Source organism: Triticum aestivum, chromosome 4B (genome assembly GCF_018294505.1).
Source record: "Triticum aestivum cultivar Chinese Spring chromosome 4B, IWGSC CS RefSeq v2.1, whole genome shotgun sequence".
In the NCBI taxonomy this organism is placed as follows: domain Eukaryota; kingdom Viridiplantae; phylum Streptophyta; class Magnoliopsida; order Poales; family Poaceae; genus Triticum; species Triticum aestivum.
This window is the reverse complement of record NC_057804.1, coordinates 534,352,657-534,379,858: the sequence shown is the minus strand read 5'-3', so window position 1 is coordinate 534,379,858 and position 27,202 is coordinate 534,352,657. Positions and strand designations below refer to the sequence as shown.

Sequence of the window (27,202 nt, the reverse complement as noted above, 5' to 3'; positions counted from 1 at the left end):
ATGTTTCCGGTTAATACAATTCTAGCATGAATAATAAACATTTATCATGATGTAAGGAAATAAATAATAACTTTATTATTGCCTTTAGGGCATATTTCCTTCAGTCTCCCACTTGCACTAGAGTCAATAATCTAGTTCACATCGCCATGTGATTTAACACCAATATTCACATCTGTATGTGATTAATACCCATAGTTCACATCGTCATGTGATCAACACCCAAAGGGTTTACTAGAGTTAATAATCCAGTTCACATCGCTTATGTGATTAACAACCAAAGAGTACTAAGGTATGATCATGTTTTGCTTGTGAGAGAAGTTTAGTTAACGGGTCTGTCACATACAGAGCCATATGTATTTTGCAAATATTCTATGTCTTCAATACTATGCATGGAGCTACTCTAGCTAATTGCTCCCACTTTCAGTATGTATCCAGATTGAGACTTAGAGTCATCTGGATCAGTGTAAAAGTTTGCACTGATGTAACTTTTACGACGAACTCTTTTATCACCTCCATAATCGAGAAACATCTCCTTAGTCCTCACTAAGGATATTCACAACCTCTGTCCAGTGATCTACTATTAGATCAAAATTGTATTCCTTTGCCAAACTCAGAGCAAGGTATACAATAGGTTTGGTACACAGCATAGCATACTTTATAGAACCTATGACTGAGGCATAGGGAATGACTTTTCATTCTCTTTCTATTTTCTGTCATGGTCGGGTTTTGAGTCTTACTCAACTTCACACCTTGCAACACAGGCAAGAACTCCTTCTTTGACTGTTCCATTTTGAACTACTTCTAAATCTTATCAAGGTATGTACTCATTGAAAAATCTCATCAAGCGTCTTGATCTATCTATATAGATCTTGATGCTCAATGTGTAAGCAGCTTCGTCGAGGTCTTGCTTTGAAAATCTCTTATTCAAGTATCCTTTTATGCTATCCAGAATTTCTATATCATTTCCAATCAACAATATGTCATCTACATATAGTATTAGAAATGCTACAGATCTCCCACTCACTTTCTTGTAAATACAAGCATTTCCAAAAGTCTGTATAAAACCATATGCTTTGATCAACTCATCAAAGCGTATATTCCAACTCCAAGATGCTTGCACCAGTCCATTGATGGATCGCTGGAGCTTGCACATTTTGTTAGCACCTTTAGAATTGACAAAACCTTCTGGTTGCATCATATATAACTCTTCTTTAAAAAATCCATTAAGGAATGCAGTTTTCACATCCATTTGCTAGATTTCATAAAATGTGGCAATTGCTAACATGATTCGGACAAACTTAAGCATCGATACGAGTGAGAAAATCTCATCGTATTCAACACCTTGAACTTGTCAAAAAAAACTTTTGTGACAAGTCGAGCTTTGTAGATAGTAACACTACTATCAGCGTCTGTCTTCCTCTTGAAGATCCATTTATTTTCTGTGGCTTGCTGATCATCGGGCAATTCCACCAAAGTCCATACTTTGTTCTCATAAATGGATCCCATCTTAGATTTCATGGCCTCAAGCCATTTCGCGGAATCTGGGCTCATCATCGCTTCCTCATAGTTCGTAGGTTCGTCATGGTCAAGTAACATGACCTCCAAAATAGGATTGTCGTACCACTCTGGTGCGGATCTTATTCTGGTTGACCTACGAGGTTCAGTAGTAACTTGATCTGAAGTTTCATGATCAATATCATTAGCTTCCTCACTAATTGGTGTAGTCGTCACAGGAACTGATTTCTGTGATGAACTATTTTCCAATAAGGGAGCAGGTACAGTTACCTCATCAAGTTCTACTTTCCTCCCACTCACTTCTTTCGAGAGAAACTTCTTCTCTAGAAAGGATCCATTCTTAGCAACGAATCTTGCTTTCGGATCTGTGATAGAAGGTGCACCCAATAGTTTCCTTTGGGTATCTTATGAAGACGCACTTCTCCTATTTGGGTTTGAGCTTATCAGGTTGAAATTTTTTCACATAAGAATCGCAGCCCCAAACTTTAAGAAATGACAACTTTGGTTTCTTGCCAAACCACAGTTCATAAGGCGTCGTCTCAACGGATTTTGATGGTGCCCTTTTTAACGTGAATGCAGCTGTCTGTAATGCATAACCTCAAAACGATAGTGGTAAATCGGTAAGAGACATCATAGATCGCACAATATCCAATAAAGTGCGGTTACGACGTTCGGACACACCATAATGCTATAGTGTTCCAGGTGGTGTGAACTGTGAAACTATTTCACATTGTTTTATATGAAGGCCAAACTCGTAACTCAAATATTCTTCTCCATGATCAGATCGTAGAAACTTTATTTTCTTGTTATGATGATTCTCCACTTCACTCTGAAATTCTTTGAACTTTTCAAATGTTTCAGACTTGTGTTTCATTAAGTAGATACACTCATATCTGCTCAAATCATCTTGTGAAGGTCAGAAAATAACGATACCCGCCACGAGCATCAACACTCATTGGACCGCATACATCGGTATGTATTATTTCCAATAAATTAGTAGCTCGTTCCATTGTTCCGAAGAACGGAGTTTTAGTCATCTTGCCCAAAAGGCACGGTTCGCAAGCATCAAATGATTCATAATCAAGTGATTCCAAAAACCCATAAGCATGGAGTTTCTTCATGCGCTTTACACTGATATGACCCAAACGGCAGTGCCACAAATATGTTGCACTATCATTATCAACTTTGCATCTTTTGGCATCAATATTATGATTATGTGTATAACTATGATCAAGATCCAACAAACTATTTTCATTGGGTGTATGACCATCAAAGGCTTTATTCATGTAAACAGAATAACAATTATTCTCTGATTTTAAATGAATAACCGTATTGCAATAAACATGATCGAATCATATTCATGCTCAACGCAAACGCCAAATAACATGTATTTAGGTTTAACACTAATCCCAAAAGTATAGGGAGTGTGCGATGATGATCATACCAATCTTGGAACCACTTCCAACATACATCGTCACTTCACCCTCAACTACTCTCTGTTTATTCTGTAACTCCTGTTTTGAGTTACTAATCTTAGCAACCGAACAAGTATCAAATACTCAGGGGCTACTATAAACACTAGTAAGGTACACATCAATAACCTGTATATCAAATATACCCTTGTTCACTTTGCCATCCTTCTTATCCACCAAATATTCAGAGCATTTTCGCTTCCAGTGACCATTTCCTTTGCAGTAAAAGCACTTAGTTTCAGGCTTTGGTCCAGCTTTGGGCTTCTTCACGGAACTGAAAACTTGCTTGCCATTCTACTCGAAGTTCCCTTTCTTTTCCTTTGCCCTTTTCTTGAAACTAGTGGTCTTATCAATCATCAACACTTGATGCTCTTTCTTGATTTCTACCTTCGTTGATTTCAGCATCACGAAGAGCTCGGGAATCGTTTTCGTCATCCCTTGCATTATAGTTCATCACGAAGTTCCAGTAACTTGGTGATGGCGACTAGAGAACTCTGCCAATCACTATCTTATCTGGAAGATTAACTCCCACTTGATTCAAGCGATTGTAGTACTTAGACAATCTAAGCACTTGCTCACTAGTTGAGAAATTCTCCTCCATCTTTTAGCTATAGAACTTGTTGGAGACTTCATATCTCTCAACTCGGGTATTTGCTTGAAATATTAACTTCAACTCCTGGAACATCTCATATGGTCCATGACATTCAAAACGTCTTTGAAGTCCCGATTCTAAGCCGTTAAGCATGGTGCACTAAACTATCAAGTAGTCATCATATTGAGCTAGCCAAACGTTCATAACGTCTACATCTGCTCCTGCAATAGGTTTGTCACCTAGCGGTGCATCAGGGACATAATTCTTCTGTGCAGCAATGAGGATAAACCTCAGATCACGGACCAAGTCTGCATCATTGCTACTAACATCTTTCAACTTAGTTTTCTCTAGGAACACATATAAAAAACATAGGGAAGCAAAAAAACATAAGGAAGCAATACCGCGAGCTATTGATCTACAACATAATTTGCAAAATACTACCAGTACTAAGTTCATGATAAATTAAAGTTCAATTAATCATATTACTTCAGAACTCCCACTTAGATAGACATCCCTCTAATCATCTAAGTGATCACGTGATCCAAATTAACTAAACCATAACCAATTATCACGTGAAATGGAGTAGTTTTCAATGGTGAACATCATTATGTTGATCATATCTACTATATGATTCACGCTCGACCTTTCGGTCTCAGTGTTCCGAGGCCATATCTGCATATGCTAGGCTCGTCAAGTTTAACCTGAGTATTCTACGTGTGCAAAACTGGCTTGCACCCGTTGTAGATGGACGTAGAGCTTATCACACCTGATCATCATGTGGTGTCTGGGCACGACGAACTTTGGCAACGGTGCATACTCAGGGAGAACACTTTTATCTTGAAATTTAGTGAGAGATCATCTTATAATGCTACCGTCAATCAAAGCAAGATAAGATGCATAATGGATAAACATCACATGCAATCAATATAAGTGATATGATATGGCCATCATCATCTTGTGCTTGTGATCTCCATCTCCGAAGCACCGTCATGATCACCATCGTCACCGGCGTGACACCTTGATCTCCATCATAGAATCGTTGTCGTTTCGCCACCTATTGCTTCTACGACTATCGCTACCGCTTAGTGACAAAGTAAAGCAATTACAGGGCGATTGCATTGCATACAATAAAACGACAACCATATGGCTCCTGCCAGTTGCCGATAACTCGGTTACAAAACATGATCATCTCATACAATAAAATATAGCATCATGTCTTGACCATATCACATCACAACATGCCCTGCAAAAAAAAGTTAGACGTCCTCTACTTTGTTGTTGCAAGTTTTACGTGGCTGCTACGGGCTGAGCAAGAACCGTTCTTACCTACGCATCAAAACCACAATGATAATTCGTCAAGTTAGTGATGTTTTAACCTTCTCGAGGACCGGGCGTAGCCACACTCGGTTCAACTAAAGTTGGAGAAACTAACACCCGCCAGCCACCTGTGTGCAAAGCACGTCGGTAGAGCCAGTCTCGCGTAAGCGTAATCGTAATGTCGGTCCGGGCCGCTTCATCCAACAATACCGCCAAACCAAAGTATGACATGCTGGTAAGCAGTATGACTTGTATCGCCCATAACGCATAAAACCTAGGCTCTGATACCACTGTTGGGGAACATAGTAATTTCAAAAAAAAATCCTACGCAAATGCAAGATCATGGTGATGCGTAGCAATGAGAGGGGAGATTGTGTCCATGTACCCTCGTAGACCGAAAGCGGAAGCGTTAGCACAACGCGGTTGATGTAGTCGTACGTCTTCACGGCCCGACCGATCAAGCACCGAAACTACGGCACCTCCGAGTTCTAGCACACGTTCAGCTTGATGACGTCCCTCGAACTCCGATCTAGCCGAGTGTCGAGGGAGAGTTCCGTCAGCACGACGGCGTGGTGACGATCTTGATGTTCTATCGTCGCAGGGCTTCACCTAAGCACCGCTACAATATTATCAAGGATGACTATGGTGGAGGGGGGCACCGCACACGGCTAAGAGATCATTGATCAATTGTTGTTGTCCCTAGAGGTGCCCCCTGCCCCTGTATATAAAGGAGCAAGGGGGAGGGGGTCGGCCGGCCAGGAGGGGCGCGCCAGGAGGAGTCCTTCTCCCACCGGGAGTAGGACTCCCCCCTTCCTTGTTGGAGTAGGAGAGAAGGAAAGAGGGGAGAGGGAAGAGAAGGAAGGAGGGGGCGCTGCCCCTCCCCTTAGTCCAATTCGGACTAGTCATTGGGGGGGCAGCCTGCCTCTCTCTCCCCCTAAAGCCCAATAAGGCCCATATACTTCTTCCCCCGTATTCCGTAACTCCCGGGTACTCCGAAAAATACCCGAATCACTCGGAACCTTTCCGAAGTCCGAATATAGTCGTCCAATATATCGACTTTTACGTCTCGACCATTTAGAGACTCCTGGTCATGTCCCCGATCTCATATAGGGCTCCGAACTCCTTCGGTACATCAAAACTCATAAACTCATAATATAACTGTCATCGAAACCTTAAGCGTGCGGACCCTACGGGTTTGAGAACAATGTAGACATGACCGAGACACGTCTCCGATCAATAACCAATAGCGGAACCTGGATGCTCATATTGGCTCCCACATATTCTACGAAGATCTTTATTGGTCAAACCGCATAACAACATACGTTGTTCCCTTTGTCATCGGTATGTTACTTGCCCGAGATTCGATCGTCGGTATCTCAATACCTAGTTCAATCTTGTTACCGGCAAGTCTCTTTACTCGTTATGTAATACATCATCTTGCAACTAACTCATTAGTCACATTGCTTGCAAGGCTTATAGTGATGTGTATTACCGAGAGGGCCCCAGAGATACCTCTCCGACAATCGGAGTGACAAATCCTAATCTCGAAATACGCCAACCCAACAAGTACCTCCGGAGACACCTGTAGAGCACCTTTATAATCACCCAATTATGTTGTGACGTTCGGTAGCACACAAAGTGTTCCTCCGGTAAACGGGAGTTGCATAATCTTATAGTCACAGGAACATGCATAAGTCATGAAGAAAGCAGTAGCAACATACTAAACGATCAAGTGCTAAGCTAACGGAATGGGTCAAGTCAATCACATCATTCTCTCAATGATGTGATCCCATTAATCAAATGACAACTCTTTTGTCCATGGCTAGGAAACATGACCATCTTTGAAAACGAGCTAGTCAAGTAGAGGCATACTAGTGACACTCAGTTTGTCTATGTATTCACACATGTATCATGTTTCCGGTTAATACAATTCTAGCATGAATAATAAACATTTATCATGATGTAAGGAAATAAATAATAACGTTATTATTGCCTCTAGGGCATATTTCCTTCAAGGAACCCTCTGGCCATGGGGCGTCGACGCTTTGGCTTATTATAGCGCCTCCGCACTCCGTGTGTCGCCCATCGATCACCTTCGGCTTTATGTTGAAGGTCTTGAGCCATAAGCCGAAGTGTGGGGTGACGTGGAGGAAGGCTTCACACACGACGATGAACGACGAGATGTGAAGGATGGAATCCGGGGCTAGATCATGAAAATCTAGCCCGTAATAGAACATGAGCCCTCTCACAAAGGGATCAAGACTAAAGCCTAAACCTCGGAGGAAGTGGGAAACAAATACAACACTCTCGTTGGGTTCCGGAGTGGGGATGACCTGCCCTTGGGCAGGTAGCCTGTGCTGGATTTTGGCGGTCAGATACCTGGCCTCCCTGAGCTTCTCAATGTCCTCCTCTGTGACAGAGGAGGCCATCCAACGACCTTGAAGGTTGGATCCGTACATGATTGAAGGTCCGAAGTGCTTAAGCCAGAGCTTTGGGTGTTGGAACTCGAGGTAGGGGAGGAAGCAAGCGTGGGAAGAAAAGGACATGCCTCGGTCCCTCTATAAAGGGGGTGAATATCAAGCGTCCTCAGCGTGACCGTTTGAGACTTGCCTAAAATCAAGGAGTCATACCAACCGGCGTAGTTGGGTTACCCACACCTGTATTGATGAGAATCTCGCGATAAGGGGTACATGATCTCTGCTTCGACAAGACGTGCCAATAAAATTGCCTTGCAATACGTGTAGTGGCAGGCTAGGAAAAACGGTTCGTAATAAACCGGGCTGCGACATGAGGACACGCTGTGAAAAGTTGTCAGCGGATTAGATTTGTAAAGTATTATGCTCTCTACGGTGGTATGTGGAAATTATTTTGCAGAGTCGGACACGATCCTCGTGTTCAGAATCTACCATGGAGTATTCGGAGATGGAACCCGCCTTGCAATGCCGAAGACAATCTGCGTGCCAGACTCATCGTCATTGAAGCCTGGTTCAGGGGCTATTGAGGGAGTCCTGGATTAGGGGGTACTCGGACAGCCGGACTATATACTTTGGCCGGACTGTTGGACTATGAAGATACAAGATTGAAGACTTCGTCCCGTGTCCGGATGGGACTCTCCTTGGCGTGGAAGGCAAGCTTGGCGATTCGGATATATAGATCTCCTTCTCTGTAACCGACTCTGTGTAACCCTAGACCCCTCCGATGTCTATATAAACCGGAGGGTTTAGTCCGTAGGACAACAACAATCATAATCATAGGCTAGCTTCTAGGGTTTAGCCTCTACGATCTCGTGGTAGATCAACTCTTGTAATACTCATATCATCACGATCAATCAAGCAGGAAGTAGGGTATTACCTCCATCGAGAGGGCCCGAACCTGGGTAAACATCGTGTCCCCAGCCTCCTGTTACCATTAGCCTAAGACGCACAGTTCGGGACCCCCTACCCGAGATCCGCCGGTTTTGACACCGACAAAGGGGGAAAAAGGGGAAGGGAGATGGAGATGGAGAAGGAAAGGTGGGTGGCGCCCCCTTTCCAAGTCCAATTCGGCCTCCTCCCTTGTGGGGGGCACACCAGCCCCTTGTGGGCTAGTTAGCCTCCCTCCTATGGCCCATATCTTCCACCAGGGGGTTCCGGTAACCCCTCCGCTACTCCGGTTTGTACCCAATACACTCCGGAACTCTTCTGGTGTCCGAATACCACCTTCCAATACATCAATCTTTACCTCTCGACCATTTCGAGACTCATCGTCATGTCCGTGATCTTATCCGGGACTCTGAACAACCTTCTGTCACCAAAACACATAACTCATATAATACATATCGTCATCGAACATTAAGCATGCGGACCCTACGAGTTCGAGAACTATGTAGACATGACTGAGACACCTCTCCGGTCAATAACCAATAGCGGAACCTGGATGCTCATATCCGTTCCCACATATTCTGCGAAGATCTTTATCGATTGAACCGCAATGTCAACATATGTTAATCCCTTTGTCGGTATGTTACTTGTCCGAGATTCGATCGTCGGTATATCCATACGTAGTTCAATCTCATTACTGGCAAGTCTCTTTACTCGTTCCGTAATGCATCATCCCGCAACTAATTCATTAGTCACATTGCTTGCAAGGCTTCATATGATGTGCATTACCGAGAGGGCCCAGAGATACCTCTCCGATACTCGGAGTGACAAATCCTAATCTCGATCTATGCCAACCCAACAAACACCTTCGGAGATACCTGTAGAGCATATTACAATCACCCAGTTATGTTGTGATGTTGATAGCAGACAAGGCATTCCTCCGGTGTCCGGGAGTTGCATAATCTCATAGTGAGAGGAATATGTATTTGACATGAAGAAAGCAGTAGCAATAAAACCGAACGATCATTATGCTAAGCTAGCGGATGGGTCTTGTCCATCACATCATTCTCCTAATGATGTGATCCCATTCATCAAATGACAACACATGCCCATGGCTAGGAAACTTAACCATCTTTGATCAACGAGCTAGTCTAGTAGAGGCATACTAGGGACACGGTGTTTTGTCTATGTATTCACACATGTATCAAGTTTCCGGGTAATACAATTCTAGCATGAATAATAAACATTTATCATGAATAAGGAAATATAAAATAACAACTTTATTATTGCCTCTAGGGCATATATCCTTCACATACAAATGTTGAGTTCTTCTTTTTTGTATGATTTCATCCGTAGTCTGATTCCGCTCTTCTGTATGATAATTGCTATGTATTGATGTATTCATGTTGTAGCTTGTGTCGAATGTAAGTCTTTATCTGGTATTCTCATCTATTCGGTACATGGCATGTTGTAATGATATTCACCTTGTTATGCGCTCGAAATGTGATTCTGCCCCAATCATGAATTCATCACGTGATCGGGATAAAGTTGCATCTTGAGCGCTACATTGCTTGAGCAACCTCGCCGGTTTTCACTCCAGCCACGACTTCCGTGATCCATTGACCATTACCATTGGGGGGGGATATACGACGTCTTACCTTCGGATTCTTCTTAAGTCCCACCATCTAGGTCGCTATTGTTGTGACTCCGGGGAGATGTTGATTGTCGTGATTAGTTAGGAAATATGAGATAACTAGGATTTGTTCTGGTATATCCACGAGGCTCAAGCAATAAACAATCGATTCCACCAATCCCTTTCTATTCATTCTACATATGGGCATAGAATATGTAGAGTCAGAAAGGGTTCCACACAAATGCCTTCACTTCAATATTTTTTCTCTGGCCCTGGCCATGTGGATTGATGATGTGTGCATATCTATGCAACACTGGGTCAATTCCATGTCCATCCAACTTGAGTTGTGATATATATCTGATGCATGCGTGCACATCAAATCTTACATTATGTTGACAAATTTAGACATATATAAGAGTATTTGCAAGCAAACCACATACCGCACATTTTCAAAATCTATTTTTTCTACATTTGTACCAGCTATGAACCAAGTTTTTTTTCTATTTGATACCAAATTTTAAAGACTGTTGATCTGATGCATACTTTGGTACCGTGATCAACTTGTTGATTTGGTGCTTGTCCATCTGCGACATACCTTAGTTTTGTGGACGGGTTGGATGAGTGCAAGCTGGATGTACCATTAACGGCGGTGATGTGCATTAATTGGGAAGAAGATTATGAGAGTACAAGGAAGAAGAAGCTATTTGATGTGCATGAGGATACTAAATGTAGTTATCTCACATGATTAATGTTGAACCAGTGGGATATTGATGCCCCCTTCCAACGCACGGACAATTGCCTATTATGTCTATCTCTATTTTATCACTTAAAGAATAAGTAGTGTTTCTTTTCCTGCTAGGTAGAACTATTTGTCAACCGGTTCCTCCTTCCCACCTATCCCTCCACTGTTTTTTTTCATCCATCTGAATTTTCCCACCACGCCGGATATAACCACACCTCACAGCACACCGCTCAATCACATTAATCTACTTATCAAACGGAATCATGTTAATGCGGGAAAGATTTGATAAATATTTATTTATACAATCATATTATCCTCTTGCAATGCACGAGCATTATCCTTTCATCGATATAAAAAGATACAAAGGGACAGATCCAACAAATCTCGCTCATCAAACCATGTCAATGCAATGACCTATATTGCTTCAGTGATGAACACTTAACATGTTTAGTGTGCAGTTAATATCACGCCAGATATGAACGTCTACAATATCCATGTAATTAATGCGTGATTGTTATCCTGCCTAATAGCAACGTACAATTGTTTTTCTCAATAATATTAATGTGCATATTGCACGTATGCATTTACTTGTAAAATCAAATTAATATAGTATGAACAAAAACATCACTCCATATCATAATAAAATCACCTATGCATTTCGCATCGTAGACAGCAAAAAGATGGACAATGCCAACATTTACGAGGAGACTTTTCTGACTCAAAAGATAGTCTAGATTCATCACCTTATATCACAACATGTGCAATATACATCCTCCAAAATCACAAATAATGATTCAATTCAATAGACAACATTTTTCAGCACCGTCGAATTTATCATCTCTTAACCGGTGGAAAAGAAAAGGAAACAATGGAATCCAAACCTAAACCAGCAACAACCTACGAATTAAAAATCGGCGCTGTATCCTCAAAAAAGGAAGAAAAAAAATCCGCACTGTTTCCACGTCACGGGCAGAAAAGCTGCGTGCCCCCGATATATATCAGCCGAATTCTCGACTCAAGAACCCAGCCCACTAGACCTCTCCCTCCTCCCTCGTCTCTCCCAATTCCGGTTACTCTCGAGGTTCTTGCGGCAATGACGGGCTCCTGGCGAGCTGCAGCGCTGGCGGTGGCCATGGTTTGTTGGGCCGCGAGCAGCTGCATGCTCGGGTTCCCGGAGGAAGATTTGGTGGGGCGCCTGCCCGGGCAGCCAATCGTGGGGTTCAGGCAGTTCGCCGGGTACGTGGACGTGGACGACAAGGCCGGGAGGAGCCTCTTCTACTACTTCGCCGAGGCGCAGGACAACGCCGCCGGCAAGCCGCTCACGCTCTGGCTCAACGGAGGTCTGTACCTAGTACCTACCCATTTCCTTGTACCTTTTCCTCCTGGCTCTACTCTACCTTTTTCTTGCACATTGTGTGTTCGTTCACCCATCAGGGGTCACATGATAACAAGTAGTGTTTCCTGAACAACTTCCTCCCATTCGTTGACCATCATCTACTCCGATCCGATCCACACCTGACAAGCAAAAAATAAACGGAAAAACTAACGCTCATACGTGTGGTCGTTTGCACATCGCCCACACGCCTCCATCACCATTCATTTTGCCACGTATGAACAGATGACATCAGCCGAAATTTTTTGGGTTTTCGGCTTAAAAATGTTTTATCTCCTAATTAAAAAAGAGAATTAAAAATCTGTTTTCACCATTAAATCCATCTCGACGAGATCTTCAAAACTAGACCTCATGTTGATATGTTTCGATGAAATTTTTTTTGGCCAAAAGTTGTCATGACGTTTACACCGTAGTTGCCATAGTGCTTAAACTAAAGTTTGCCATGTGGTAATTTTAGTTTGTAGATCATGATAATTTTAATTTTTCGATGATAGCAATTCCAGTACTTTGACCATAAAAATATATTTTTTATGAACCATGACAATTTTAAGTGCATGTATCATGGCAATTTTAATTTATGGTGCATCGCAAGTCTAATTTCTTAATTCCTTGTTTTATAATATGTCAAAATTTACTTTTAAATGTAGAAGAAAATAGCTGAAACATATCGTGGCAACTTCAGTGTAAACATCATGACAATTCATGTGCAACAGACACGACAACTTTTAACCCAAAAAAAAATTCGTCGAAATATATTGATATGAGATCTAGTTTCAAAGATCTCGCCACGAGGGGTTTAATGGTGAAAACGGATCTTCAATCGGATTTTTCATTTAAGAAATAAAACATTTTAGAAACAAAAAATTCAAAAAGATTTCCACATGCATGCATGCGGTGACATGGCGTAGTCTGTGTGTTATAGGACGTGTGGGCGGGTTTGGCTCCCATCACACGTGTGGGCGTTAGCGTTATCCAAAATAAATCTATTTTGTGAGTATCTTTGAGGTCACCATCTTCACTACTCCCTCCGTTTCTTTTTACTCCCTCCGTTCGGAAAACTCCCTCCGTTCCATAATATAAGAGCATTTTTTATACTATAATAAAAAAGGCTCTTATATTATGGGACGGAGGAAGTACTTGTCATCAAAATGGATAAAAGAGGATGTATCTAGATGTATTTTAGTTTGAGATACATCACCTTTTATCCATTTTGATAACAAGTATTTTCGGACGGAGGGAGTATAAGTCTTTATAGAGATTTCACTATGGGCTACATACAAAGCAAAATGAGTGAATCCACACTCTAAAATGCATCTATATACATCTGTATGTGGTTTATGGTGGAATCTCTACAAAGACTTATATTTAGAAACGAAGGGAGTACTTTGCATATAAAAGTTGGTCAAAGTCAAACTAAACAAAGTTTGACCAAATTTGGTCAAAGTCAAAATAAACAAAGTTTGACCAAATTTATAAAAAAAATGAACATCTACAATCCAAAGTCATATGGTATATGAAAGTTAATTTTGTGGTGCATCTAATAATATTGATTTCATATTGTAAATATATTGGTATTTTTCTATAAAGTTAGTCAAACATTTTAAAGTTTGGCTTTGACCAAATTTTATATGCAAACTAAAAAGAAATGGAGGGCGTACCTTGGAGCCTTGCCTCATTGGGCTTTGTGTGTTGTGGTCCTTGAGAATTTTAAAAAGAAGCGAGGCACCATTTTCCTTTCATTCCATGCATGCGCGCGCACACACACACAAAAGATTGTGCTTCTTTTCTTTGATGTAATGTAACACAGTACCTTGCTACACTATGATGTGCATAAAGATCTCAGTACATACCTACGTATGGAAATGTGATTGCTAACTGTATGTTGCTGCAAAATTGCACTGATGTTCAGGTCCTGGTTGTTCTTCGGTTGGAGGCGGCGCGTTTACGGAGCTCGGCCCATTTTATCCCAGAGGAGATGGTAGAGGCCTTCGGTTAAACAAGAAATCATGGAATAAAGGTTGAGCTTTTGACAACCATCTCTCTGATCACATCTTACAGGTGAAAGAAAGTGTAGATCTTACTAACTCTTAGTTGCTTTATCTTTCTTAATTTGCAGTGTCCAATCTTCTATTTGTTGAATCACCAGCTGGAGTTGGATGGTCCTACTCCAACACTTCGTCAGACTACAATACAGGAGATACACAGACTGGTAAACTGATGCGATATTGTGCACATCACAGGATACCGGTTGTTATCCTGAACATGTCGATCTAACCGTATGTTTCTTTAATTATATGCAGCTAATGATATGTACAAATTTCTGTTGGGTTGGTATAAGAAGTTCCCAGAGTACAAATCAAGAAGCTTATTTCTTTCTGGAGAGAGCTACGCGGGTTAGGAAGAATTTCAAGTTCTACTTTACGAATCTGCGTTTCAGTTAGTATCTCTGTTCTATGGTGCGTGATTTTGCGTTAATAATAATGCAGGGCATTATATACCACAGCTAACCGATGTTCTTCTCACGCACAATGAGAAATCAAAGGGTTTTAAGTTCAATATAAAGGGGGTAGCTGTAAGTACTAAGTAGTCAAACAAAGCCTGGTTCTCTCTTGAATCAACTATTATGGGACGGAGGGAGTAGTTACTAGTACTATTTTGTTAACTCTGAGATTACCTTGAGTAAATCGGGAATCCGTTACTCGAGCTTGACAGGTATATCCGCGTGACATATGAGTACTTCTGGTCTCATGGTATGATCTCCGATGAAATATTTCTGGCCATAAAGAAGGATTGTGATTTTGAGGATTACACATCCGGTGACCCCCACAATGAGAGCAAGTCATGCAATGATGCCATTGACGAGGCAAAAGCTATGGTTGGAGAATATGTTGACAACTATGATGTCATTCTTGACGTCTGTTACCCATCAATTGTGACGCAGGAGCTAAGATTGCGCAAATATGTATGCTTGCTTCCTCATGGTGCATGATATTTTACACCAGAACCTTTTGATTGCTCTTATGTGACTAGTTTTTTTGTGCAACCTAGGTGACCAAGATCAGTTTAGGAGTGGATGTTTGCATGTCATATGAAAGTTCCTTCTACTTCAATCTTTCAGAAGTGCAGCATGCTCTTCATGCTAATAGAACACATCTAACTTATGGCTGGAGCATGTGCAGTGAGTAAGTGCTTCTATTGCTACTTCTGTCAAATATTCCCTCTGTTTCTAAATATAAGTGTAGAGATTTCATTATAGACTACATACGGAGCAAAATGAATGAATTTACACCCTAAAATGCATCTACGTACATCCGTATGTGGTTCATAGTGAAATATCTACAAAGACTTACATTTAGGAACGGATGGAGTACATCCGTTCGTACTTTCAGTAAATATGTAAAGAGAGGGGAGTCATAGTAAACAAACTGCTCATATTCGCAACTGAAACTCACATGGACCATTTAAAATCATGTGCCAGTGTGCTGAATCTCACCGGAAAGGATGTTTACATCAACATCTTGCCTTTACTTCAGAGAATAGTGGAACAGAAGATACCAGTTTGGATATTCAGGTATGTTAACAACTTACCTTTTGGTACTCCCCATATACAAGTATACTTTTTCAGATACGTAATTTCCTTCGTTCCATGTGCACTTTGTTATGACAATATGGATTAACGTTACAGCGGCGATCAAGACTCTGTCGTGCCCCTCTTGGGCACCCGAACCCTTATGCGAGAGCTAGCTCATGCAATGGGCTTGCCTGTCACAGCGCCGTACCGTGCTTGGTTCCGCAAAGGCCAGGTATACTTATATGCCATGAACACAAGTTGAACTGCAGATGTCCAATTTGATGATATAGAACATGAATGTAACGTCTGTTGCTCTTTGGTTTTCAAGGTTGGAGGCTGGGCAACAGAGTACGGTAATATGCTCACCTTTGCAACAGTGCGGGGCGCATCTCACATGGTGCCATTTTCACAACCAGACCGAGCTCTCGGCCTATTTCGCTCGTTTGTGCTTGGACAGAGGCTCCCAAACACAACCCATCCACCCATTGACTAAGTGTACCTACAAAAGCAGCTGGATATAGAAAGAAAAAGTAGCATAGGATTTTTCAGTCTGGCTACAGAAGTTTTTCTGAGAACGACTGGCTACAAAATTTAAGTTCTCAATGATGTATAAGATGATCAATAAGTTCTTGATTCTTTGGAAAGAGTGGAAAAGTAATGCATGCTAGCAAGGAGTATGATCTTTATCAGATTGCATCCCTGAAAGTCTGGAATACAGATTCCAGAGTAATTTCTACAAGCAATTATGTGGGTGTAGTTAATTTGAGGGGCACGTGCAAATGTAACTCTGTCTAAATCATTTCAGCGGTCCGCACCAAATGAATGTTAAAATGGTTCGTCAAGAGATAATGTTGCCAGTTAGGTGACATTTACTTTCTTGTTGATAATAATGGAATGCTGGTATGATTTGCTGACTTGTTGAGAAAGGCTAAACTTATTCAACACCTTATCCAGGAACCCCTTTTTAACAAACTTCTGTCCAGAGAGTACTAAAGTTACCTGCTCCCACGCTGTGGTGAGCTCAACTACCGGCAGTGCCAGTCGGCAGGGGCAGTTCCTTACCTTAATCAGGGTTATTTTCTGAACAAATTCAGCTCTAGCAGTGTGCAAGGACACAAGGTCTAGAAAGTAGAACTGCATCAAGAGTAAAATATTCAAGCTAATCTGCATCGAAGGACACAAAGAATACATTGCAATGATAGTTTAAGACCTGGAAAACAACACAGAGAAAGCTGCCCAGTTGGAGACTGGATGTCTCTTTGCTGTTTGCTCCCCAACCCCAGGCTTAGCAGTAGGTGTCACGTTTGTTCTCATGATGCTATCTTAATTTGCACGAAACATTACAACAACAACAACAACAAAGCTTTTAGTCCCAAACAAGTTGGGGTAGGCTAGAGGTGAAACCCATAAGATCTCACAACCAACTCATGGCTCTGGCACATGGATAGCAAGCTTCCACGCACCCCTGTCCATAGCTAGCTCTTTGTCGATACTCCAATCCTTCAGGTCTCTCTTAACGGACTCCTCCCATGTCAAAATCGGTCGACCCCGTCCTCTCTTGACATTCTCCGCACGCTTTAGCCGTCCGCTATGCACTGGAGCTTCTGGAGGCCTGCGCTGAATATGCCCAAACCATCTCAAACGATGTTGGACAAGCTTCTCCTCAATTGGTGCTACCCCAACTCTATCTCGAATATCATCATTCCGGACTCGATCCTTCCTCGTGTGGCCACACATCCATCTCAACATACGCATCTCCGCCACACCTAACTGTTGAACATGTCGCCTTTTAGTCGGCCAACACTCCACGCCATACAACATTGCGGGTCGAACCGCCGTCCTGTAGAACTTGCCTTTTAGCTTTTGTGGCACTCTCTTGTCACAGAGAATGCCAGAAGCTTGGCGCCACTTCATCCATTCGGCTTTGATTCGATGGTTCACATCTTCATCAATACCCCCATCCTCCTGCAACATTGACCCCAAATACCGAAAGGTGTCCTTCCGAGGTACCACCTGGCCATCAAGGCTAACCTCCTCCTCCTCACAGCTAGTAGTACTGAAACCGCACATCATGTACTCGGTTTTAGTTCTACTAAGCCTAAACCCTTTCGATTCCAAGGTTTGTCTCCATAACTCTAACTTCCTATTTACCCCCGTCCGACTATCGTCAACTAGCACCACATCATCCGCAAAGAGCATACATCATGGGATTGTATGCACAAAGAAACACCTCATGAAGAGGATGTTGGTCAGGGCACTTTCTTGCCATGTGCTGATTGCTTGCACTTCATCTACGGCCAGTCATTTGAAGTAAAGTTGGAGGTGTCCCTGCCTTATCTACCCTCAGAAGCCTTTCTTTTGGTTCCATATATGATTTCTGCAGTTCTAGTGACCTCACTGTCCATATATGAAAATTGCGGGCAAGATCCCTCCCTGGCAGGGAAGACATGTGGCCTCTGCTGGCCGTGTGGTTCTTGTTAAGGCCATCCTAACTGCCATTGCTATCTACCATCTCACGCCGCTCGACATCCCGCTGGAGGTCCGCAAGAAAATCGATAGTATTCGCCGTGCATATCTTTGGGCGGGCTCAGACAAGGTGTCTGGAGGAAAATGCAAGGTAAATTGGGAGCTCGTCTGTAAGCCCAAGGACAAGGGTGGGCTCGGAGTGCTTAACCTGGATAAGTTCGCCAAGGCTCTGCGACTTCGATGGCTATGGTTTGAATGGACTGACAAGAGCAAGCCATGGATAGGCATGGGGACGCCATGCACGGAGGATGATCGACACTTCTTTGCGGCTGCCACTACGGTCCTTGTTGGCAACGGACGAACGGCGCAATTCTGGAACTCGTCGTGGCTCAATGGCTTGCGCCCCCGTGACATCGCGCCGGCCCTCTTTCACCTTTCTCGCAAGAAGAACTCATCGGTCCAACAAGCCATGACCAACAACCTGTGGATCACTAATATTGATGGCACCAATGGTTTGTCCATCGCGCATATCGAGCAGTTTGTTGACCTTTGGGAAAAATTATCAACGGTGGCTCTTGAGGAAGATGTGGAAGACTCTATTACTTGGAAGTTCACTAAGGATGGGATTTATACTACTGCATCGGCATACAAGGCACAATTCGAAGGTCTCATATCCTCTGATCTTGTCAAGTCTGTGTGGAGGGCCTGGGCTCCACCGAGGTGCAAATTCTTTGCTTGGCTCGTTCTTCAAAACAGAATATGGACATCAGACCGCTTGATCCGTCGTGGCTGGCCCAACTGTGGCTTGTGTCCCCTTTGTAAGCAAGCACAGGAGTCCGCTGCTCACCTACTCTTCCAGTGCCGCTTCACATTGCGCATTTGGAAAGACATTCTTCCGTGGCTTGGAATGCACCACATCTCTACTACTACATGGACGGCGAGCGCTTCGGTCAAAGAATGGTGGGACAGCAACCTTCAGACTCGTCTCGGCTCTCCCAAAGCCCTAGCCTCATTGATGATGCTCATCTCTTGGGAGGTTTGGTCTGAGAGGAATGCTAGAGTCTTTCGCAACGTGGCGGTTCCATCGATGGTCATCATCAACAAGATCAAGCACGAGGCGTCGCTTTGGGCTTTGGCGGGTGCCAAGCGCTTGAGTATTGTAATGCCGCGAGAGTAATGTTCCTTTGTCCGCCGCTTGCGGCTTCTGTCTAAAACCTTCTCCCTTATTTAATGAAATGGCAAGTCTTTTGCCTCGTTTCAAAAAAAAAACTGTCCAGATGAAAACGTGTGTAGCAGTGTAAACTTACTGTGCAAAGTAATTTCAGCAAGCAAATGTACATGTAAAAAGCATTGAGTTCCACCTGGCAATTACAGCATTGTAAAGGCTAGTCTAAATTTACAGCATTTTATTCTCCAAATCCTTCTTACTACTCCATATCTCACTAATATTGTTTCATTAGCTATCTAGCTTATGAAACCCATTTACTCAAATCAACAGAGACACCATTCTCATCAGAAAGCATGTCGATCCTGCACGGAGTATACACGTACGACTCCTGCACGCAAGCGGGATAATGCTCATCCCATGGCACCGGACAAAGATCACCAAGGTACTCAAGCTTGGAAGTGCTCAGGTAGTAGGCATAAGCGCAACGCTCGTACTGGTGGCCCAACAACACAATCTCCTTGAGAGGATGATACCCCAAGAAATCCAACCAACCAATGTACCCGCCTTCTTCTTCTCCGATGACATCGGCGCCATCATCATCATCGTTATCCGAGTCCCATTCGCGGCATCTCTGCTCCGTCCATGATTTCGGTCTCCTGGGATCGTCCAGGGTCCAAGACTTCTCTGAGTTTTGAAGGTTTTGGCGCATTAGTTGCCTGATGGAGGGCTCGAGGTCGGCATGATGTGCCATCTCCCACACCGGCATCGCCATCGGTGATTCTTCGGTCAGTACCCATACCTGGAGCTTTAGCATGTCGATGATGGTGCAGTAAACCCCCTTCCGAGACTTGCTCAGGCGCGGCATAGCCCACGGACGCTCGGCAACGTTGGTGACTCCTGGGGTTTTGATCACCACATACTTTCCTGTCAGCAGCGACAACCTGCAGAGATATGATAATTTAGCAAGCAAATTATCAGTAGCTAGTTATGTGATGCTGCTATGATGATTGGTTCATGTACCTCATGATGAAACCACCACGGCAATGGACGTAGAGCGATTGCCGCCAGTAGACGGCGCAGCGGCGGCGCGGCCCGCAGTCAGGTAGATAAAATGCCATTCCGTGGCTGGGTGACAGTGGATCCGACCACATGTCGGCCACTGTCCCTGGAGCTCTGCCTTCCCGGACGAACGCCCTCTCGCCCCACCGGCCGGTCTCGGACGAGAACACCTGCACCACGTACGGCGACGGCGGCCATTCCATAAGCCCCAACGTGTCCTTCGCCTCGACGTGCTCGCGCTGACGGGGCCTCGCACGCTTCCGCGGTTCATCCTCCGACGCCGAGTCCGAGGACAACCAGTCCTCCTCGTAGTCCGTTTCGTCGTCGGTGTCGATCTGAGGCGGCCCCGACGACTCGGCGTCCGCGAAGAAGAGCCGCGCAACGTTGAACGGCGGTGGCGGCGGCGGGTCGGTGGGTTCGGGGGGCTGGGGCTCGCCGGGCAGCTCGGGGAGCAGGAGAACCTCGTGGTGGAGAGACACGAAGGGATCGAACACGAGGTACGCGGCGGAAGCGACGCTCCAGGGCTCCGCGCGCGGCGCGGGCGGCAGGACCGCCGACCTCCGCGTGGCCGGGTTGTAGACGAAGCGCGTGCCCTCGCTGGCCTCGCACAGGAGGAGCCCGTTACGGTGGTCCACGAAGGCTGTGCACCACCTGGTAGGCGCATCGACGAGACGGGTGTCCACGCCGCCGGTGGGCCCCCCGCGCGCGAAGAAGTAGGTGTCGCGCAAGCCCTCGGCCATGTTGATGAAGACGCCGCGCGGCGCGCCCGGCAGGAGGTGCGGGAGGAGCAGCCTGCGGGCGTCGATGGTGGCGCGCCAGTACGCACAGACGCGCCTGCACGCGGCGAGGTGGCGCGCCGGGACGCGGCGCAGGATGTCGGCAAGCATCTCTTCGGGGAGATCCATCGCCGGCGGGCTCTCCGGATCTGCGCACGACCGCACGTCCAGAGCGGCGGATGCGATGCGTGGAGTTGTAGAACTTTTTTTTCTTTGACAATTCGTGGAGTTATTTTTTTCAAAGCCCAACCCAACATATAAGTATAACTTTTGCTCGGCAGTAAACCCTCTATTATAGATTCTCAAAAAAAGTAAATCCTCTATTATAACGAAATGAAATAATGCACTTGGGCTACTGGTTTTCGACCTTTCATGTGGTTTTCAGAAGGTTCCGACCGATTTCCTTCTTTTTCTTATGTTTTCTTTATTTTTTTCAGTTTTATATTTTATTTTCTCCATTTTTCCTTTTTAAATACAAGTCAACTTTTTAATACACATGTTGAACATTTATTGTATAAAAGTTGGATATTTTCCATATGCACATTGAACATTTTTCAAAGATATAATGAATGTTTATACGAATATATTGTACATTTTTTAATACATAATTAAGATTTTTTAACACACATTCAACTTTTTAAATATCATAGTTAAGTCTTTATGAATGGAACAAACTTTTGTTTGCTTAATTTGTAAAAAATATGCATATCATTAAACAATTTTTCATAATATTTAAAAAAAATCATGGCATTTAAAACATCAAGAAATAGAAAAAATTGCTCGTACAAGTTTAAAAAATGTTCATAATGTATAAAAAATATTATTTTTGCCATTATAAAATATTAATAAATACTTAAAATGTTTGCACATTAAAAATGTTCATTTTGCATTTTAAAAGAATCTTCAACGTGCATTTTAAAATGTTCATTGTGTACCGACAATAAATGAGCTTTGCGCTACTCTATACAATAAGTGAGTCTTTCCACTATTCTATGGATGTCCTATTTGTTGTTCTGTGCGACCAAATGTCGGTCCCTCCCAAAGAATGAGTCTTTGCACTATTATATCAAGGTCATATTGGTCGCTCTGTGCGATTAAATGTTGATTTCTCCCAAAAGAGTGACTCACCGACTGGGCCAACCCAGATTACCAGCGTGGAAGCCAGATTTTTTCGGTTCTACTAGTTATCAAGTTGTCTTTCCCTTAAAAATAACCTTTATTTTATTTCAAAAAGGTAAAAATAAACTTCGGGATTTCTTTATGAATGTAAACATTTTAGTAAAAAATAACACATTTTAAAACTTGTGAATAGTTTTTTGAATTTTTTTAACATCTTGAGAAAAATATGAATTTATTTACAGTTGGATATTTTGTAAATATTGAACCATCTTTTAAAAATCAGAGTTTTTTTTAACATTTTTAATAAAACATAAATATTCTTAACCATGGGATTTTCTAAAATGTTTTAAAAACAAAAATTGAAAAGTGTAAATAAGATTTAAAAAAATAAAAGGCTAAAAAAATAGACTGGAACCTTTTCCTGAAACCGCATCTTGTAGCTAGCTAAACGAGATAAACTAGCCGGGCCATCTTATGTTCCATTCAATGACTCATTGTGCGATTGAGCCCTATTCTCAAGTAATGATTCTCGATGAGATCATGGGCACTGACAGTTAATGGGCCAGAAGTCCATGGTACGTGCCTCCACACACGTAGTTCACTCTTTCACTGATACAGATCTAAATAGGAGAGACCCCTTGGCACCGACCAACCATTGATCACGCATCAGTGATAAGCCTTATCACTGACCGGCCTCTCCTAAGGTTTCAATGATATCGACTTTTAAACTCAGTAAGATCGTTATCACACACCGGTCTAAAACTGACCAGTCAGTGATAGCTTGCCTCGATGATAGAAAAAAGGATGAAAAATCACTAACGGGCTACTGTATTCAACCTGTCGGTGTAGTGTATTCAAATAAGACCCTTTTCTCATCGGTAACTATTGTTTTCTTCAGGCATTGTATAATCAATTATCCGCTGCCCCTCCAGAATGAAAACCTCACAGCCCATCCCCGACACCACTCTCTCCCTTCACCGCTCTCGGCATCACTCTCCCACCCATCATGTTTTGGCCACTTGTATTCATTCCTATTTTACCTCCCATCTACACCGACGAGCGTCGCTCGGAGAGAGTCTGGCGCCACTATCGACATCGTGCAACGCAAAGACGTAGAAAGATCATCACCCAACACGGCTGCGCCTTCACACCCTTTGTGGACACTGCCATTTATGTTTCTGCACAACACATATCAAACTTGTAGTTTTAATTTTAATATCTAAGAGGCTACTCTTGGCACTTTATTTAAAGAAAAGATACAAAACATGATTACTAGAGTGGCATAATCATGTAGACAAAAACATATTAAAGATAAATATTGGGTTACCACCCAACAAGCATTCTTTAATACCTTTTAGCTAGGCATGATAATTTTATCACATTTTCTCATCACTTAATGATAAAAGCATATGTAGCTCTCATAATAAATTCATAAGGTAATTTATTTTTCTTCCTAGGGAAGTGGTCCATCCCCCTTTTTAATGCAAATTAAAACATTACGTTGCCCTCTTTTATATCAATAATTGCACCAATAGTTCTCAAGAAAGGTCTACCAAGTATTGTAAGGCATAAGGGATTGCATTCTATATCCATAATAATGAAATCGACGGGAACATAATTCATATTTGCTATAATTTGAACAACATATATTCTTCCCAAAAGTTTCTTAATAGTTGGATCTGCACGATGTCAAATTAAAGTGCATTTGAACATAGAATTCAAACCAAGCACATCATATAAAGCTCTTAGTATGGTGGCAACACTAGCACGCAAATCACATAAAGAATTGCATTTATAACTCTTGATTTTAATCTTGATAGTAGGTTCCCAACCATCCTCTAATTTTCTCGGAATTTTAAGCCTCTTATTCTATTTTTTCTCCACTAGCTTTGGTAAGTGTGTCAACAATATGTTTAGTAAAAGTTTTGTTTTGTTAGGGATACAGTTGTAATTAGCCACCTCTGCTCCAAATAAAGCTTAGGGTTCCTCTGCCTCCCGTTGGCGACGCCGCATGTCCGTCTCGTCTCCGGTGGCCATAGTGATATCGGAGCGCGGTGGAACTCGTTGCCAGCGGGAGGGCTCCGTTTTTACTTGTTTCTTCAAATTTCTTTATGGTTCGTGTCCTACTTAGGAAGACGGCACGTTGGTGGCTCCTTGAAGATGGAATAAGATTCACCCCATCCAGCTCCCACCCTGATGTGCGTCTAGCATTGTTGGTAGGTGTGTGGAGGTGTGTCTCCGGCTCATCTATCTTTGGTGCATTTTCTTGGATATGTTTGTTGTTCATCCATGTTTGTGTGTCTTCAGGGTGGATCCTTCCGATCTATGCTACTCCTCATCGGCGGGCAGTTGTTGTTCTATTGCGCTGGTCCTATGGGTCTACTACAACTTGCCCGGCTTCGGCGAGGGAGGGGCGATGATGGTGGTGTGCCTTCGACTCGCTTCAGTGCTTGTAGTCGGAGGTAGGTGATCTACAGATCTATATGTAATTTTTTATTATTTCTAGTGTACCTTGTACTGCCATGATTGAAGATACATAAATTGGAAGTTTCCAACAATTTTTTTTGTTCATAAGCATTAGGAGAGTTCATCATGGTTTCAATAGTGTAATACATTCAGTAACACAACAATTATCATAATTAAAATCCTTATAATGCAAAATGAGAGTAATGCCACCTGAAGTTTTAACCTCTCCAGTCTCACTTTTGACATTTTTGTGACAAGATTAGTCTTCATCTTTAACATAATTAAGACCTCTAGGCAAACGGTCTATAGTTGGTTCACCACTAGTACTCAAAATTTCAATATCCTCATCGTTAGAAGTAGAATGAATTTCAGCTTTCCTAGCCTCTCTTTCTCTTTGAGCTCTTAGCATAGCAATCATCTTAGCATTGTAATCTATGGAAATTTGGATAGCTTTCGAGATTCTGGTATATCATCTTTAGAAGATGGTAATATTTTTATCTTAAGCAAATCAACTTCATGGACTAGGCTATCAACCGTACAAGCAACAGAATCAAGATTTTACAGAATTTTCACTTACGTTAATGTTGACAGCCTTTTGTTGAACAATAAAATGCTTTATAACCCCCTCAAGTTCACTAGGTATTCAATCATTATTGTTGTAAGAATTCCCATAGGAATTTGAAGGATTAGGAGGATACGACCAAGTATTTTTCCCAAAATTACTCCTATAAGCATTGTTACTAAAGTTATTCCTAAAATAAAATTAACATCAACTTGATCCTTATTTTTTTCAATCAAAGAAGCTAAAGGAACATCATTAGGATTAGAAGGAACTTTTTAAAATTAGAAGTAAGCATAGGAATGATCATATCAAGTTTTTCATGAAGAAATCTCTGATGACCAACAAGTATAGGGGATCAATCATAGTCCTTTTGATAAGTAAGAGTGTCGAACCCAACGAGGAGCAGAAGGAATTGATAAGCGGTTTCAACAAGGTATTCTCTACAAGTGGTGTAAAGTAGTAATAACAGATAGTTTGATAGCAAGAAAATTAGGAGCAAGTAACGAATAACCAAAGTAACAAGGTGCAGCAAGGTGGCTCAATCCTTATATTGCAAAGGACAAGCCCAGACTATTTCTTATAATGATCAAAGCATTCTCGAGGACACATGGGAATTTCTTCTAGTCACGTTCATCATGTTTAGTTGATTCACGTTCACTACTTTGATAAATTGTTATGTTGGTGGCCCAATGCTATGGTGTTGTTCTTACTTAAATGGACACCTTGTTGAAAAAGGCTAAGCTTATTCAACACCTTATCCAGGAACCCTTTTTTTTTTACTCGAGGCAAATGTAAAAAACTTCTATCAAGGGAGTACTAAAGTTACCTGCTCCCATGTTGTGGTGAGCTCAACTACCGGCAGGGGCAGTTCCTTACCTTGATCAGGGTTATTTTCTGAAAAAATTCAGCTCCACCAATGTGCAAGGACACAAGGTCCAGAAATTAGAACTGCATCAAGATTCAAGAGTAAAATATTCAAGCTAATCTGCAATGAAGGACACAAAGAATACATTTCAATGGTAGTTTAAGACCTTGAAAACAACACAAAGATCAGCACCATAGCTGCCGAGATGGGTAGCCCAGTGTTGGGGTGGCCATGTAGATACCTTGGCCTGCCACTCGGACTAAGGAAGATCAGAGCGAGTCAACTACAATTCATGGTGGACAAGATGGCGGACAGACTACCAGCTTGGCAAGCAAGACTGCTGTACCGTGCCGGGTGATTGGAGCTAGTGAAGACCACCCTGGCATTCATGCCAATACACGCCATGATGGCGATGGACCTGCTCGTCAAAACGATAGAAGCTGCCAACAAAATTTACAGAGGTTTTTTGTGGAAGGGACGCCGGGACGTGCACGGAGGGCATTGTTTGGTTGCCTGGGACAAAGTTTGCTCGCCGAAGGAGTTTGGGGGTTTGGGAGTGCCCTGTTGAAAATATGCCCTAGAGGCAATAATAAAAGCATTATTATTATATTTCCTTGTTCATGATAATTATCTTTTATTCATGCTATAATTGTATTATCCGGAAATCGTAATACACGTGTGAATACATAGACCATAACATGTCCCTAGTGAGCCTCCAGTTGACTAGCTCGTTGGTCAACAGATAGTCATGGTTTCCTGACTATGGACATTAGATGTCATTGACAACGGAATCACATCATTAGGAGAATGATGTGATGGACAAGACCCAATCCTAAGCATAGCACAAGATCGTGTAATTCGTTTTGCTAGAGCTTTTTCAATGTTAAGTATCTCTTCCTTAGACCATGAGATCGTGTAACTCCCGGATACCGTAGGAGTGCTTTCGGTGTACCAAACGTCACAACGTAACTGGGTGACTATAAAGGTGCACTACAGGTATCTCCGAAAGTGTCTGTTGGGTTGACACGGATCGAGACTGGGATTTGTCACTCCGTATGACGGAGAGGTATCTCTGGGCCCACTCGGTAATGCATCATCATAATGAGCTCAAAGTGACCAAGTGTTTG

At 42.7% G+C, this 27,202-nt stretch overlaps 1 protein-coding gene and 1 pseudogene across 2 annotated transcripts; one reads left to right on the top strand and one right to left on the bottom strand.

The window, feature by feature from the left end:
- The first annotated feature begins 11,686 nt into the window (after window positions 1–11,686).
- Window positions 11,687–16,399, top strand: LOC123095130 (serine carboxypeptidase-like 42; annotated as a pseudogene).
- A 2,951-nt stretch (window positions 16,400–19,350) lies between these two features.
- LOC123093139 (uncharacterized) lies at window positions 19,351–26,580 on the bottom strand. 2 transcript variants are annotated; one of them, XM_044515049.1, is made up of 3 exons: window positions 26,037–26,580; window positions 20,249–23,360; window positions 19,351–20,169 (listed from the first exon to the last, which is right to left on the bottom strand). In XM_044515049.1, the coding sequence occupies exons 2-3, from the start codon at window positions 21,190–21,192 to the stop codon at window positions 19,530–19,532; spliced, it is 1,584 nt and encodes a 527-aa protein (XP_044370984.1). In that variant the 5' UTR covers window positions 21,193–23,360; window positions 26,037–26,580; the 3' UTR covers window positions 19,351–19,529. The 2 variants fall into 2 exon arrangements, with proteins under 2 accessions (XP_044370984.1, XP_044370986.1); XM_044515051.1 differs by lacking the exon at window positions 26,037–26,580 and having other exon boundaries at window positions 20,249–25,982.
- Between the last annotated feature and the right edge of the window lie 622 nt (window positions 26,581–27,202).